Source organism: Anopheles nili, chromosome 2, assembly GCF_943737925.1.
Source record: "Anopheles nili chromosome 2, idAnoNiliSN_F5_01, whole genome shotgun sequence".
Classification (NCBI taxonomy): Eukaryota; Metazoa; Arthropoda; class Insecta; order Diptera; family Culicidae; genus Anopheles; species Anopheles nili.
The window spans coordinates 75,767,724-75,782,307 of NC_071291.1; the positions used below are offsets into that span (position 1 = coordinate 75,767,724).

Genomic DNA, 14,584 nt, shown 5'->3' on the forward strand with positions numbered 1-14,584 from the left:
CGTTTTAGGATGGTTTTGTCTCGCGTGCCAGTGCATTTCACCTGTTGCACTTGCCTGCCAACCAGTCGCTCGAATCGTAAGGGTCGATTTAATGTACGATAACCAACGACCTGTTCTATGCAACGAAGTGCGGTGCTTGTCCGCCAAAGGGCACTACGTCCAGCAGCATTTCTGGGTATGATCTTGCCAACCGAAATTTCCCCATTTATATTGAGGAGTTATCCTGGATTGCTTTAGGTGCCAGTGACCCTTTAATGGATGCTGAGCTTAAGTTTTTTTAAACTAAGTTTCAACAAATATTGCCAAGCCATTATAGAGCTATCTTTTGATGTTGCTGTGTTTGTTTTGTGTTTGATTTCTACTTTCAATCACAATTTTTCATTCATGTAACTGTTTAAAAATGAATTTATAATCAATATGAAGAATTAATACACCAAATAATGTATAAAACGTGCGCTTGACTGAGCGAGTTTAATCGATGAACAATTGTTTCGTCATATGGTATGCATATTGCATACTTCACGGGGCAAACAGAAAGACGCTTCAAGAACTTTGAAACGCTTGATATCCTACATGTTCATCGATCAGAGGAGCTTTTCAAGTTGATTTATTAATAAAGACCATTTATCAAAACAATGTAATGAATTTTTATTAATTTTAATAGAAAATTTTTGATTTTAACTGCTTAACTACATAGCATTCAGTTTTCAAAATTTATTCCATTACAGAATACTAAATGTTATTGATTTTCTCTCTCTCTCGCTCTCTCACTGTGATGTGATTTAAATCACGTGCTTTACTCCTTGGATCATTTAATTTCCCTTAGTATCCTACATCGCCGGATTTATTAAATCATCCAACACGATAGCTACGGTTGCTGCATGCTGCTAAGCTCGTAAGTATTGTGCTACGGGGCCACCGGGTGAGCCAAACAACATCAAAGCTCATCAACTTAATGAGTTAATTCGTTGCCACTGATCGTTACCCTGCAATCAACGGGTAAGCATCGCATTCGCTACCGCTGGAATGCTGCAGAAGATTAGCAGGCCATTACAGCCTTTATCGGGCCGTTGCAGTGCACGTTCGTTCGTCTGCGGGAGTGTTAATGGTGGTTGGAGCAAGTTAAATCATCAGCACAAGGAAAAAACCCATTGGAACACCTGACGACGTGTGGTTTAAGGCGCAAAAACAGCACAGAAAGCTCTACTCAAACACAAAAATTTTCCTAAATAAGCTGTAGAACGAATAACATAAAACTAACACTGTAGATGTATCTACGATGCTACCTGAGCAAAGGATGCAGTTGCTCAAGAGTATGTGAGCGGTCACGAGTTGCGTAAGGACTCGCGGTTGGTACCTCGGTGGCCACTTAGTGTAATGGGCGAAATTTACGGACCCCAATCAGCTGATCCAGTTAAAACGGGCTGATACCGGAGCGTACACTCGGTACACTCGGTGGTGCTATCGAGGCTGCATTCTCCGTGGCGCACGCGTTTTTCAACGACCCCGTTAAGGAACTTCCCCATATCGGCTTATCATTCCCTCACCGGTCCACTGGGCAACTTTCGAACCGCCTGGATCCTTTTTAGGTAACGAGATCACCACAACTATCCGGTCGATGCACAATTAATCCGCATCGGATCCTTGGTGGGCCATTGTTTATTGGGCCGGTCGGTGAATAGAAGGACACCGGGTAAGCTCGATCGCTCGCGATTTTGATCGACGCTTTCATACCTGCACTCGTTTAAGGAAGTTTTGATATTTCTGCCTCTCATTTACGAGCGCGTGATGATCGTTAAGAGCACAAATTATTACACTGGAATTCCGGCTGGTAAAAGATCAACTTCTCTAAAAGCTTAGCGGCGAATGAATGAATGCACGGATAGCGTTCCAGAATAAATGTCGCGAACGGGAAGGCCGTAAATAACTCCACGGCACCTCAGTAGGTCGTTGTTGTGGAACGCAGAATCTTTAAATTGCTCTTTCCCGGCACATGCGGCCCGGCGAAGGAGCCCCATCGAGGGATCGCTATCAACATAATTGGCCGGAGTCCATTAGACTCCAGAGGACGATGCTGCTTCTCCGAACCTAGCAGCGCAATGTGCCGCGAACGAAAATTTCCCAATTGCCATCGAACTCCAACACGCTCGGTCACGCTGTAATCCAAGCCGCAGAACTGGCCAGACATCTTCGTACGAACGGCTCAGGTTAGTACCGCTGTGACGCTGTCGGCGGCATCCTAACCTAGTGGCGAAGGGTTCGCAGTATGGCTAACGGTACGCCGGCTCGTTTACACCGAAAACGGAGCCCCCCGGTATTTCTGTAATGAATGCTAATGACACTGCTGTTCCGTTGTACTGAATCGTTCCGCCGCACACCAGCGACATTGCTCCGAGGTGTGTGCATTTTTGTGTTTAATTTCATGTCGTTGTTTCGCTCAGATCGGTTGGTCGTCGATAGGCTGATGGCCTGCTTTTGGCTACGATCATGCTTTTGGACGATGTTAGGGAAGAGATTTATGTGGGAAGCTCGCGAATGACGCCGGTTATCTAAGCCTGGGGTGAATAATTGCGACAGTACCACCCGTACGGACCGGGAATGGGCATTAGGACCTACGACTCACCACCTACGACCACGAGTGCAGGATATGGTCATAATGAGATATTCATTGGGTGCCATGGTATTTAGCGTTCTAGCACCGGGTGGTATAAGACGACCCTTGCCCTTCCACGCCAAGGTTCGTTAGTTTCATCAGTCATAATCAACGCTCGACTCCGCACTCATCGCTGTCCGGCGTTAAATGTCAGCTGACCCACGTTGTACGATCCGTGCACACGAACGACTCCGATCGACGCCAATTAGGATCCCCAATCAGGATGCGAGGGTCGGAATCGAGATTTAGGAGACGTCTCGTTAGACCGTACCGAATGAATTTACGGTATGGACGTGGTCTTATCAATGGTTAAGGGGTCGAAAGATACCCTACGTAACCATCCTAAACGATCCCACGCTCATTGGCGGCTCATCCATTGGTTGATCCATTACATCAAAAATCTAGATGAAAGATTTCTCCTGAGCAGCATCATCATTCATCCCCACTATTCTGGGAAGCATTCAATTAATGTGGTGTTTCACAGTCACATCGAAGCGAGTGCAACAATGATGCACAAGGGTAGTTTGACCTTTAGCAGTGAGGCCTCTACGAAAGGTATAAGGCTTGAGAGGTCATACACCGATGCCGATACGATCCTTTGTGCAAGATTAGTAATAACTCTGTAGACCTTCATCAGGAAACACATTGCAAGAACACCTAACCAAAAATCTGGAGCAAACACCTTAGAACGTCGATGTGTCACACCCGGACACATATTTCCGAGACGTCTGCCTCGCAAGAAGAACAAAAGAATGCGAAATTTAATACCATTCGTCATCGGCTCGTACTTCGGTGATCCCCATTATCAGTAGCGCTCGATCATCTCCGTGATAACGTATCGCATCTCCTGAACAAGGAAGCGAATCCGCCTCCAAACCAGCTGTCGATGATTCACGAAACACGATCATTATCAAAACGATCGCCCTAGGGGAGTTCCATTACCGAAAGCGAACTTTTTTATCGTTTTTCGATGGAAACGGTGATTTACCCACATGCTAAAACGTGTACATCGGTACACCGGCACAAGTGTGATGGCAAATATGCGCAGACAAATAACATGTTCACTTGACAGTGTCACTTTTTCGTTCGCTTGCTCAAGAGAGATGAATCGCGTCAACTCAAACACCGCGTGGGTTGAGAAATATCTCCAAATAGTACGTAAAAAAAAAACAAGTATCGAGAAAAACGAGCTCGTAACAGGGCCACAGGTGAAAATCGTAATGGTTGTGTTTTTTTGCCTCTCACCTCTCGAGAGAGACGCGCCAATAGATAAGATAAGCGAATGTTGCATATAAACAGTACTACCCGTGTTCTTCTAGCAGTAGTGTGCTCAGCGAATCCAGCCCAGCGAAAGGTCTCCAATAGTGTTCTAAGTGTGTCTAAGCTTTCCCAAAAACAAACAAAAATCATGAAGATCGCCACCGCGTTCGTTGTGCTCACAGCGGTCCTTGGCTGTTGCTGTCTGGTCACGGCCCAGTCCCACAACTACTTCTTCGGAGCTCGCGTTCCATATGACACGCTCGCCAACCAGACTACTGTCATTCGATCGGGATCGTTCTTGCGCGTACGAACGCACAACCTGGACTACCCGCTGAAGGGTCAACGTGGTCGCAACATCACCGCCATCTACGTGTACGATCGTCTCGGCGGTGGACGTGGAGGATTTGCCAGCATCACCAGCGGTGGTATCGGTCAGAACTACACCCGTATCCATCTGAAGTCGCAGCGTGGCAACGGAATCAACTTCCAGGTGGAAATTTACGGCCGATAAGGCGATCGTGCTAACGTGCACCCATACGATGTTCGGAAAAGGAGAGTGAGAAAAAAATGCAGAGAAAATAGATCACTTCCGCTGATATATATTCTTGTACATCAAAGCAATCACGTGTGTTTGAGTTTATCAGGTGGGAACGATCCTCGCGAGATCTGATGACAGCGTGTTATCAGGGGTATCGTTTGATTAGTAGGTGTTTTTCCGCTGTTTGATAACTGAGCTGCTCGTGAAGAAAAACATAAGAGACGAAATGAGAGAGAAGAAGAGCACAAAAAAGGCCACGTTGGCGATGATTTATATCGGTTTGTTTTCCGTCAACGAACTCGCTCGAACCACAAAGACCGTGACCGTCAGCAGGAAGTAGCTGATAAACTGTAGCCATGCCCATTAGGAAGTTTGCACAAATGGTGCCGCCGTAATGCCGATGAATAAACATCAGCGCGTAAATACGCCGTTTGGTTGGGGCGTTTTGAGGCGATCTTGTGGGGCGTCACTGATGTGATTTGTGCGATGAATTCGTATTCCTCGGTGGTGATCCCTTCCTTGAAGGAGGTCAAACGGAACGGACCAAGATTTGTCTGCTCAACCACCTCGACCGTCGTTCATCGCTCTGCAGATCTTGCCACCATCGTCTTAGAGCCCCAGCCTGCGTCCTCTTCGCGCAGCAAGGGGAAGCGCAAAGGTCGCTCTGCGCAGCGGCATTAATTGCTTTTATGGAAATCTCGAATCGCTTCTTGGAAACCTTTCGCGCTCCGGTGAGGATGCAATCAAATGTCAGATCGGTTGCCTTGCCACCCTGCGCAAAACGAACTGGAGCAGGAGCTGCTGGCTTAGGGGTGTAGACTTCACCGGAGAGGCCGTCTTCCCGGTGAGCTGATTAGGATCTCGCGCCAAAAGAAGGCAGCAGCTCCGATCGCACCGATCGTTGCAACACCGACAGTGTAATTGTAACGTGTCGGTAGCTTTACCTGTCTGGTGGTGTGCAAGCTGTCTCGATCTATTTTTATTCCTCTTTTATGGGACTCGGACACCAACAGGGCGGCTCGGGGATCTCAAACGCTGGAAGCTAATTAGAGGTGTTTCGGAGTACACAAATTTGCTTCCGAACGTATCTTTTAGGGGTTTCCAGTAGTTCCCCATTGCGTCACCTAGTAGCGCTACAATGTTTAGCCGAGGAGAGTGTTTTTTAAACCATCTTCTTATGGCCAATTCCACCTAGCAAATAGGCGCACCACTACCGACTGCTGGTGCGATACGGTACGTCGATCAAGCTAAAGATCAGCCAGTAGCGGTTGGGTCGAGGAATCAGATTAATTATCCACCTGTCCGCACCGTTTGTTGACCTGACCGGTGTGGTGTGAACATGAAATGCTACCACGGAAGCGCCAACTGCTGGTAGTTGGGTCGCTTTTAAAGTGTAGTTAGTTTCCCCTGGCGTAATTGAGACGTTGCATGAGTTAACGTCGACGTACGCCGCTTTGCTTCGCCTCATTTTCAGGCGGTTTCTTTGCCTCTTCGACGCACCAACCTCGACGTGTCTGCGTGCTTCTGGTACCGGAGGGCAACAGCTCACCTTTGTCGCTGTGAAGGGACCGAAAGTTTGATTGCCTGGCCAAAAATCGTAAAGCACGCGAGCTCGTTCGCTGACATTAAAGGTCGCGTTAGTGGCAACCGGCTCGCTTACACGTGTTTCGAGTCAGTTTTTGCTTGCTCTCTGCGAGTTGTTGTGGCAACGTTTATTAGAATCGTATCCTTTTTTGTGCCCCTAACCGGGCGAGTGTTGGTAGACGTCATTTTCCTTTCGCTACACCCTCCGGAGGTCGAGCTCGATGGGGCAACCTCCTAATGGTTGGTACATAAATTTGCATGCAGAGCTTTTTTGGTACCTCGAATGGATTATTTCTCTGCTTAAACCATGCGCAACAATCATATGGAAGAGGTTACAAAAAGCAAAGCATTGGGCGATTTTCACCTGCACCTTGGCGGAAGAATTCAAAAAATGCCAATGCTCCATTCTCAGCCGACGCTTGGAAGTTGGAAAATATGAGCGTTTGGCCCTTTGCTCGAGGAGCCATATCGGCTAACGAGTGCCAACGGCCAAGGCTCACCTGCCGTTTGGTGGGTAATTATCATTCGTAACGCTCATTAGACACTGGGCGGCGATCGAAATTGAAAAAGCCCGCCTTTCGCAGCAATTTTCAATTATGCGCTTAGCACCTCCGAGCGGGTGCCGAGCCCCCCCCCACAAGGGCTACTCCACCTGACCACCGAGTGCTACAGCAAACATACACAACATAACATAAATCATCGCTCATGACGGAAACGGTGGGTCTCGGATTGAGCGTGCACATCACCGCTTGGATCGTGGCCCGGTTTGATCGAGCGAAGGACTCTCGGACTTGGCATCCCTCGCCGATGCCTTCCTTCGTGCATTCGTTCAATCAATCATCGTTAGACGCTGCACACTTGATTTGGCGAAGAATGCTTCACACACAAAGTAGTGGATTATTGTCATTATGCAGTTGCATCACCAGCCCGGTCGTCATCTGGTTCAATCGAAGGGAGTCGGTGTTCGAACGAAAATCGCCCATAAATATGCACGCCTCACAAAGCAATCCGGTTCGTTTAACAACCCGCAATTTAAGGTTTGCAATCGTAAATTAAATTCCTCCCATCAATCGAATCGGACCCGCCAGCGTTAAGCCGTCGCGTGGAAAGCAGTCTTACTCGAAAAAAAGGAGGTCTTAGCAGAATCCTACCACGAAGGCCACCCTGAACCTGACCCAGTATCAGACGGGTGTGCATGTGTGTCTGTTTTTTTTTTCTCATCTCCGTCATATCTGTGCGTGTTTTAAGCCTTTATGTTGTTTATAAGATCCATTCCAGCCTCAAATTGGATCGGTTTCGGGGTGTTTTGTTTGTTTTCGGTGATGTTTGTTTACGCCACCATAAGGCCGCCTGATACTAAACCGCACCAGGGAAGGCCCAAGGTCGCACCCTGATCAATGCTGGCGCGGAAGATCGGGAAAGAAAGAAAAACAAACTATGCCACTCAATACATCCCCCTAGCCGCATCTTTCGGGTGATCTGTCGGGCGGTCACCAAATCTGCCGATGATGCAAACTTACTCCACCAGGTTCAGTACTACTTTTCGCTCTCTTTCTCTCTCTCTCCTGCTGGTGCGATCGTACACTTTCACGATCGCGCGCAGGGAAAATCCCCCAACCTAAGTGGGGAATCAGAGGGTGGTTTTTGTGTAAGTGTGTGTTAAATATCTCACCCCTGCGGTCCACCCGATCATTCCACCTCCTCCAGCTAAGCAGCCGCATGTCTAGCTGGGCTTCATCATTATGTAAAAGTTGATCGAGAAACAGAAAGCTACTTGTCGGGTTAATCACGCGCGCTCACCGCCATCCATCCGTGGCGTAGCGACGCGGTCACGAAGGGCCCAGTGGGTGGGTTTGGGGTGGCGTCCTGGTGGCCAGACCCGCAGACCGCAGAAATCCGTTTGTCAACTCGTTTGCTCCCTCTCTCTCTCGCTCGATCATTCGATCTATTGGGCTTTTTTTTTCTCTCACTTTCATGAGTGCTTTCGCCGCGCGGTAGCGGCTGCTTAGCGGCTGCGGTTGTGTTTCTCAATTGAAATTACCAATCATTGAGCACCGGCTTCGGTGGCTGTGGTGCCCAACAGCCGTATTCGGTGCCATGTGCCACCCCGCCCACCCACCACCAGCCCTTCAACCTCTCTCTAAGACACGGTGTCAACACGGGAACGAACGCGAACCGGTTGAAGCGTCGAATCGCGGCGTGTAAACACACCGGTACGCATGCAGTCCGATTGGAAAACCCGTCGTGGCCCACGGGCAATGGTTTCTTTTGGCGGGTGCTGCGTGAGCCCAAACGCCGCTAGGCGCTTGGCATTGGGCAAAAAAAGTGAAAAAGCAGAAGGAAAACCCTCCTCAAGCAGCCAATCAACCTTGCCGGTGCGTGTAAATCGTTGCATAAAAGGCGGGGTAATTAAATTGCGCTTAATCATCGGGCGCTCAATGATCGCGTGGGTGGAACAATCGGATTGTTTTCGGCCGGCGATGGTTTCGGTGTCCAGGCGTATTGGGCCTTTTTTGAACCCCACCTGCCAGCCCATTTTTGGAAAAACGCGAGCAGATTTCGATCGCCAGCCCGGATGATCGATTGTCAACGAATTTTATCAAAACCGCGCGAGCCGATTAAATAAGTGTTGCTAATGCGATCACCAGCAGACACCTGGACCTGGAGAAGGAGGAGGAGGTTGTAAATGCGGCTCAAGCAGAGAGCAAAAATCAATCTCGTACAAATTGTGCTACTCCGGGCATTCGTTATGCAAGCGCACAAATGGGCTGTGCCGTGAGGCGTTTCAATTTGTAAATAAAATTATAGCACATTTTTAATGACCCGCGGTTGGATCAGGTCCAACCACTTCACACGTTTCGCTCTGTTCTATTCCTCGCACAAGGTGGGAAATTCGCAAAACCAACCGAGGTGTCGTACGTTACGAGTTCAGGCACCGGCTGGTGTGAGCATCGAGCGAACCTTTCGACCTTAATTGTCGGCGTGCACATCGCCGCGGCGTGTCACTTGTGGCACGATTAATTTACGTGACCTCGATCGAGCCACTTAGAGGTGCGACAGGCATCACACAGGGTGACCCTCGGCCGTGATCTAGCGATCGCGATTGTTTGATCGGCGAAACGTCAAGGAACGCTCGAACCAAGGCGGCGATCCCGATCGCTGGTGTCGTTTGCGGGCCATCGGTTTGATCGACCTTCCGTATCGGTTGTGCCGTTTTTGCAATCCACTAGGACTTTTGAACCTGAGAGTTTGATGCATCTGCCCGATTGGAGATACTGTCACAGTTATTAGAGCAAACGAGAAGTCCTGAGTTATGAGTCGTCCCAGAAGCCCGTAAATTATTTGCCTGATAAATCTCAAATTTGGTCCTTCTAGCATGAATCACAACAGTGCTGTCGATCTCACTTCGATCACTGTAGTCGACCCATCAAATTAAATGCAATTTCTTGAAAAGGTTATAAGGCGTAAAGACGAAACACTCCTCCCTACGAGGGTCGACGATCATGCTGCTACTCCGTGCAGCCCACGTGTTCGATCGGGGTATAAACGAGCCGAACTCCTGCGCTCGATCGACCGGCTTCACCAAGCCGGTCTGCATTGCCGATGCTAATGCTAATGCAGCCCATTCATCTTCATCACGGGCACGCGCACGATTGTGTCATATTTTACCACCGATCGGTTGAAGGTGTTCAGGTGCAGCCCGGCCATCAGAGGCCACCGGTGACGGTTCGGGTGGCGGGAAAGCTAGTCGAAAGAGGCACGCAAACGGAAACATTCACCCCCGGAAAGATGCAAACAGGCGTTTCGCAGCGGGGTGACAATTTCACAATTTGCTCCGAGCACGACGCGCGTTGCATCGCTGCAATGGACGAGGCTGGCTCTAATGGTGCGAAGCGTATGCATCATCGGCCTTGGTCCTGCACCCGACCACCCGCTTCTTCATTGCGTGCTGTCACGAAACGGAAGTAGAGCCGCAACACGGCCTGCTGCTACACAGCGTGATGCTCACTGGGTGCAGGGAAAAAAAGGGGTCGAGGACGAGCGGGCTGGCAAATATGCCACTTTCGCGGCGTGAAGAATTTATCGCCCGCTCGACGACTTTCCTGCGAGGAAAAACACCTCCATGCCCGAGGGGGTTAATTGGGCATACAACCGAGCCGGAGGGCGCTTTATGAATATGCCTCATTTGGCCCCCACACGCGGAAGAGAAAAGCGATGTGGCTTCGGGAAACGGTGCGAACTCAAACGGGTGCTCGATTTATGGTGATCGGTTGATTTGAATGTGTTACAGTGGCACTCGTTTACGCATTCAAACGTATCCTTCCGCCGGAAAGTAGGATGGATCTCGCTCCATGAGGCACGATCGCGGATGTTTCGCGCTTTCTAAAACCCACCTTACAAAGAGAACATGAGCATTTGTCAGGCTTACGGTGTTGGGGAGTTTTTTCTCATTTCGAGTTCGCTGGCTGAAAATGGGTCAGGATCAAGCGTCATCAATCCTCGTTAATAGTTACCTGCAACGATTGTGGAGCAAACAAAAAACGTCAACATTAGCATGAAATCGGTATCAATTAGCTCGTTCTTATTCGCCGGATTCGCTCGATTATCATCGATCGTAAAGAGCGAACCGACACGGTCGCTATTTAATAATATACTACGAAATATTAATATCGATGCAAATCGAGTGAGATTAAACGAAGCAACCGTCAACGACGATGTCAGCCATCGGAATCCTTAATGAACCGTCGTCCCTTTTGCCCTTTCGAGCAATTAATTAATAATTAAGCGAAGAATTAATTTCTGCATTTAAAATAACCCGGCCGGTGAGTAACGTGAGTTTTTTTCACATCTTTTTTTGGAGGGTCTGTTTCGATACCACGTTACAATATTGCACGAAAAACCGGCGACCTTCCACCACACGGGCCCTGGGCTTGTGAGGACGGGTCGCCCTGTTGCATAATGTGGTATTTCACACGAGCTCCGTCCTGCGGCGGGTCCTGCCCGCAGTCTTTGGCGCCATCGAGGGCATCGGCCAGGGGAGAAGCATAAATTTGCCACCATCTTGCTCGTTGATAGGAGAAATGGAACACAACTCGACGGCACCAAAACGACCTGAACCTCTCGACTGCCCACCCGGACGATACCGGGCGTCGTAAAAATGTTAATTCCAGCAATGCCAAGTCGCCCGAGAAGGAAAGAAAAATGTGGAACCAAAAAGGTGGAACGCTTATCCCTGCTGTCCTCAGGTCGCCGATGGAAAGGAGCTAAGTTTGGGGGGAGTTTTACTCGCCCGACTGGAGCAGGGTACTTCGATCGCACTCGGTGGTCACGGCCTGAGAGATGCATGCAGACACCGGAAAGGTCGAGGTTAGGGTATGCATGGCCCGGTGACCTTTTTGGCGGCCTGCTGTGCCGCTTTTTTGCCTCAGTTTCATACGTTCACTTGCAAGTCTAGGGAAACCTTTGCTAAGGAACACGGTAAGGACGTATGCTCCAAAACTTGGGTAATAATACTGACTAGCAAAAGGCTCACGGTTCGATAGGATCGCGCTCAGAGGACAGAAAGGCACTCAAAGAGGTCTTAGTGGGAGTTATAGGTACAAAAAGCAGTTAAAAATACGTTTTTTTTCTTGGAAGCTTCTTGAGACTTATGTGAACAAATTTTCTTTAAGTAACGAACCCCTACAAAACGCAGGTTCATTGCTGAGACGTAGGAACCTTTGTAAGGCCGTTTGTTTCCCGCAAACCGGAGGATGTCACATTTTTACGATCGAGAATTGCGAACCGCGGCCTTCTATTTGGCGAACGCGCGTGCATCGTGCGGCACCCAGGGCAAACGAGAACAAAGCACCCTGCGCCAAGGCCAAGGGGAGGCTTCGGCGAGCGTGAAAACTCCTTTCGCATCCGTCCGGTCCGGCCGGTCGGTGGCAGCCCAAGGTGAAATTCCTGCCACCAATTTCCAGCGCCCGATCGATCGGTTCATCGGAGTGTGATTCAACCAGCCCTTTGTGGGGCCGACGCGACCGTGCAGGCGTTGCGATTGAATACAATGCTCCACTGCGTATGTGCGCCTTCTACTGACGGAGCTCCGTATTCGGCGAGAACGGAACCGCACACGGTCCGCGAAAAGCAAACATTCACCACAGCCACCATCACGGACCAGAGCAGCACGCGTGCCACCCTTAAGGAGGGTTGTTATTTATTTTATTTCCACCGACCATCGGACCACCGCGAGGGAGTGGTAACGCGGAATTGGAATGGCAACGAAACGCATGGTGTTTCGATTTGAGGGCTCACCTTCGCGTCACGTACCGATCTCGCACCATCATTAACCGTCGTGGCCATCGAAGGCAAAACAAACCGTTTCATAATTAAAGTACCACGGGGCTGCGGGTCTAATTGAATCATAACAGTAGATTATTGGCTCAGCAGGCGAACCTACGATGAGGCCAGAGCTGCAGAACGACGAGTTCGACCCAGAGCGAATGAGTTTCGTTCTGCTCGATCACGCCACCGTGCGATCGGCGAGATGGGAACAAGGATGCTGTTTGTTCAGCACGCCATCGCCAGTGGCAAAACGGATCGATCACCGGCACGTGGAGGTGAATTAAATTACCATCCACCTGTCCGCGTCACACTGACTAATGGGAAAGGGGAAAATTTGTAAATCGTCGCACACTTTGATCCTGTTTACGGTGCGCTATGATCGTCGGCTTCCTTTTTCTCTCACTCCGCGCTAGTGACCGCTAGGTGGCGCTAATTTAGGCGGGTTTCGTAACTGTCCCGTTTGTCGAGTGCGCGTGCGTAAAAGCCTCTTATTTGAATGACCACATAAAGATGCAGATAATCCCCGTGCAAACCCACCTTCCCTGAGAGGCTTTCGATTTATTTTTTAATACCCGGCTTACTTTCCGCCTGCCCATATCGAATGGCAATGTGCCACACCCCCACAGCGAGTGGCGAATGCCAAAAGGAATGCTATCCTCGAGGACATCGTGGGCTCGCGGGTGAATTATCGTAACCCCGCAAATGATTGTGGCTGAGTGTATGGTGTGGCCTATGTTTGGCTATCTGGCTTCGCAGGAAACCCGCGACCGGCCCAGTTCGAAATTCCCCACCAGATCGAGTGTGGTCAGTGGGTCATTGGCGGGCTGCCCATTTGCGGTGACCTTCAGGCGTAGGTGGTCTCGCATCTAACGTGTCCGGATCGGGGATCGGTACAGATTTTATCTTCCCACTAAACGGGAGGTGTTTACGAGCGTGAGCTTTATGGGCGCTTTATTGTGCGCTTTTATTCTGAGCCCATAATTTGTCAGTTTGTCGTCGTGCCCAAACTCCTGCGTTAAGTGCATCGATGCTGACCACACAAGAAGGTGTTCGAACGTGAGTCCTCTTTCACGCTATTCGTGCTTGCGCCGAATGTCAAGATCTCACCGATCGCGAACTGAATCCGTGACCGGTGATGGTCCGATGGCACCGGCCACTGCCCTCGAGGTGCTCTAGAGAAGGCAGACGAGCGAATCCACCCGTTTGCGCGTGCCCAGCAATAAGGAAGCGCCCTCGTGGCATCAATGTCGCGGACGCACGCGCTTGCGATCGGTCGGATGCCGTGAACCGAAACCACCCCGAAAACCAGTCCGGTCACCACTCTGTTACCTTGACATCAGACCCCGAGTGCGAGGAGGAGCCAACGGACGGGCCAATTTTCCCTCGCGAGTCTTTTAATTGCGCAAGATGCAGTACCCCCTACGCACCCTACGCATCCTTGATGGCGGCCGCGTGATCGTTTAGCGAGTGCCAGGGCAGGTTGGTTTTCGAGTGCGTGGCCAGAGGTAAATTGTACCGTTCATTACAACTGCCCACCTTCTGCCTCATGGTTGCGGCCAGCCTCAGGCGGTCGGTGTCGATGCGGAATTCCGTAATTGAGCTCCAACGATTGGCGAGCGGTTGAGTGGTGGTTGTGCAGGTCGTTTCGAGATGCGATTCCGAGCACATCCTGGTACGGTTTGAAACGGAACAGCGAATAGTTGGCATAAAACGCGATGTTTAATCGAACACGATAAGGTTGGAAAACATGATTTCTGTCTACCGTTATTATAGCAAGTTTAAAATAATTCAGCATTTTCGATAAATTGAAATATAGTGGGATTGGGATTCAAAATATATTAATTATTGGGCACATCTTTTCCTATGACGTCCTATGGCGTCCTTTCGACACCACCAGTCACCGATCGATTGGGCACCGGGAGGCCCTCCTTCGGCATTACGCAAACGCATTCCACCCAAGCTAAATGAATCAGCCGCCGCAAGGTTAAGCCACACATGCACACCGACTATTAGTCTCCATTACGCGTCGAACCCGCCGCTCGGCCTCGTTCGCTTTTCTAATTAATATTCTACGCGGGTTTGTCGCGACCCGGCCCCAGAACGGGGCCGCACGGGGAACAGGTTCTGCCCCAACGCAAACCGAACCGGCGTGGCACAAGCTTTTACCGTCAATTTCCGCCTCCAATATTCGGCCGGTGTGGATCCGCCCGCGGTTAAGGGCC

The 14,584-nt window shown here is 49.9% G+C and overlaps 1 protein-coding gene across 1 annotated transcript; it reads left to right on the forward strand.

Moving 5' to 3' along the window:
* The first annotated feature begins 3,982 nt into the window (after positions 1-3,982).
* Positions 3,983-4,534, forward strand: LOC128722006 (probable salivary secreted peptide). The gene has a single exon (XM_053815816.1). The coding sequence runs from the start codon at positions 4,062-4,064 to the stop codon at positions 4,422-4,424; it is 363 nt and encodes a 120-aa protein (XP_053671791.1). The 5' UTR covers positions 3,983-4,061; the 3' UTR covers positions 4,425-4,534.
* The last annotated feature ends 10,050 nt before the right edge of the window (positions 4,535-14,584 follow it).

Coding starts and splice junctions, on each gene's coding strand:
- LOC128722006 (XM_053815816.1), top strand. CDS start 4,062: ATGAAGATCGCCACCGCGTTCGTTGTGCTCACAGCGGTCCTTGGCTGT.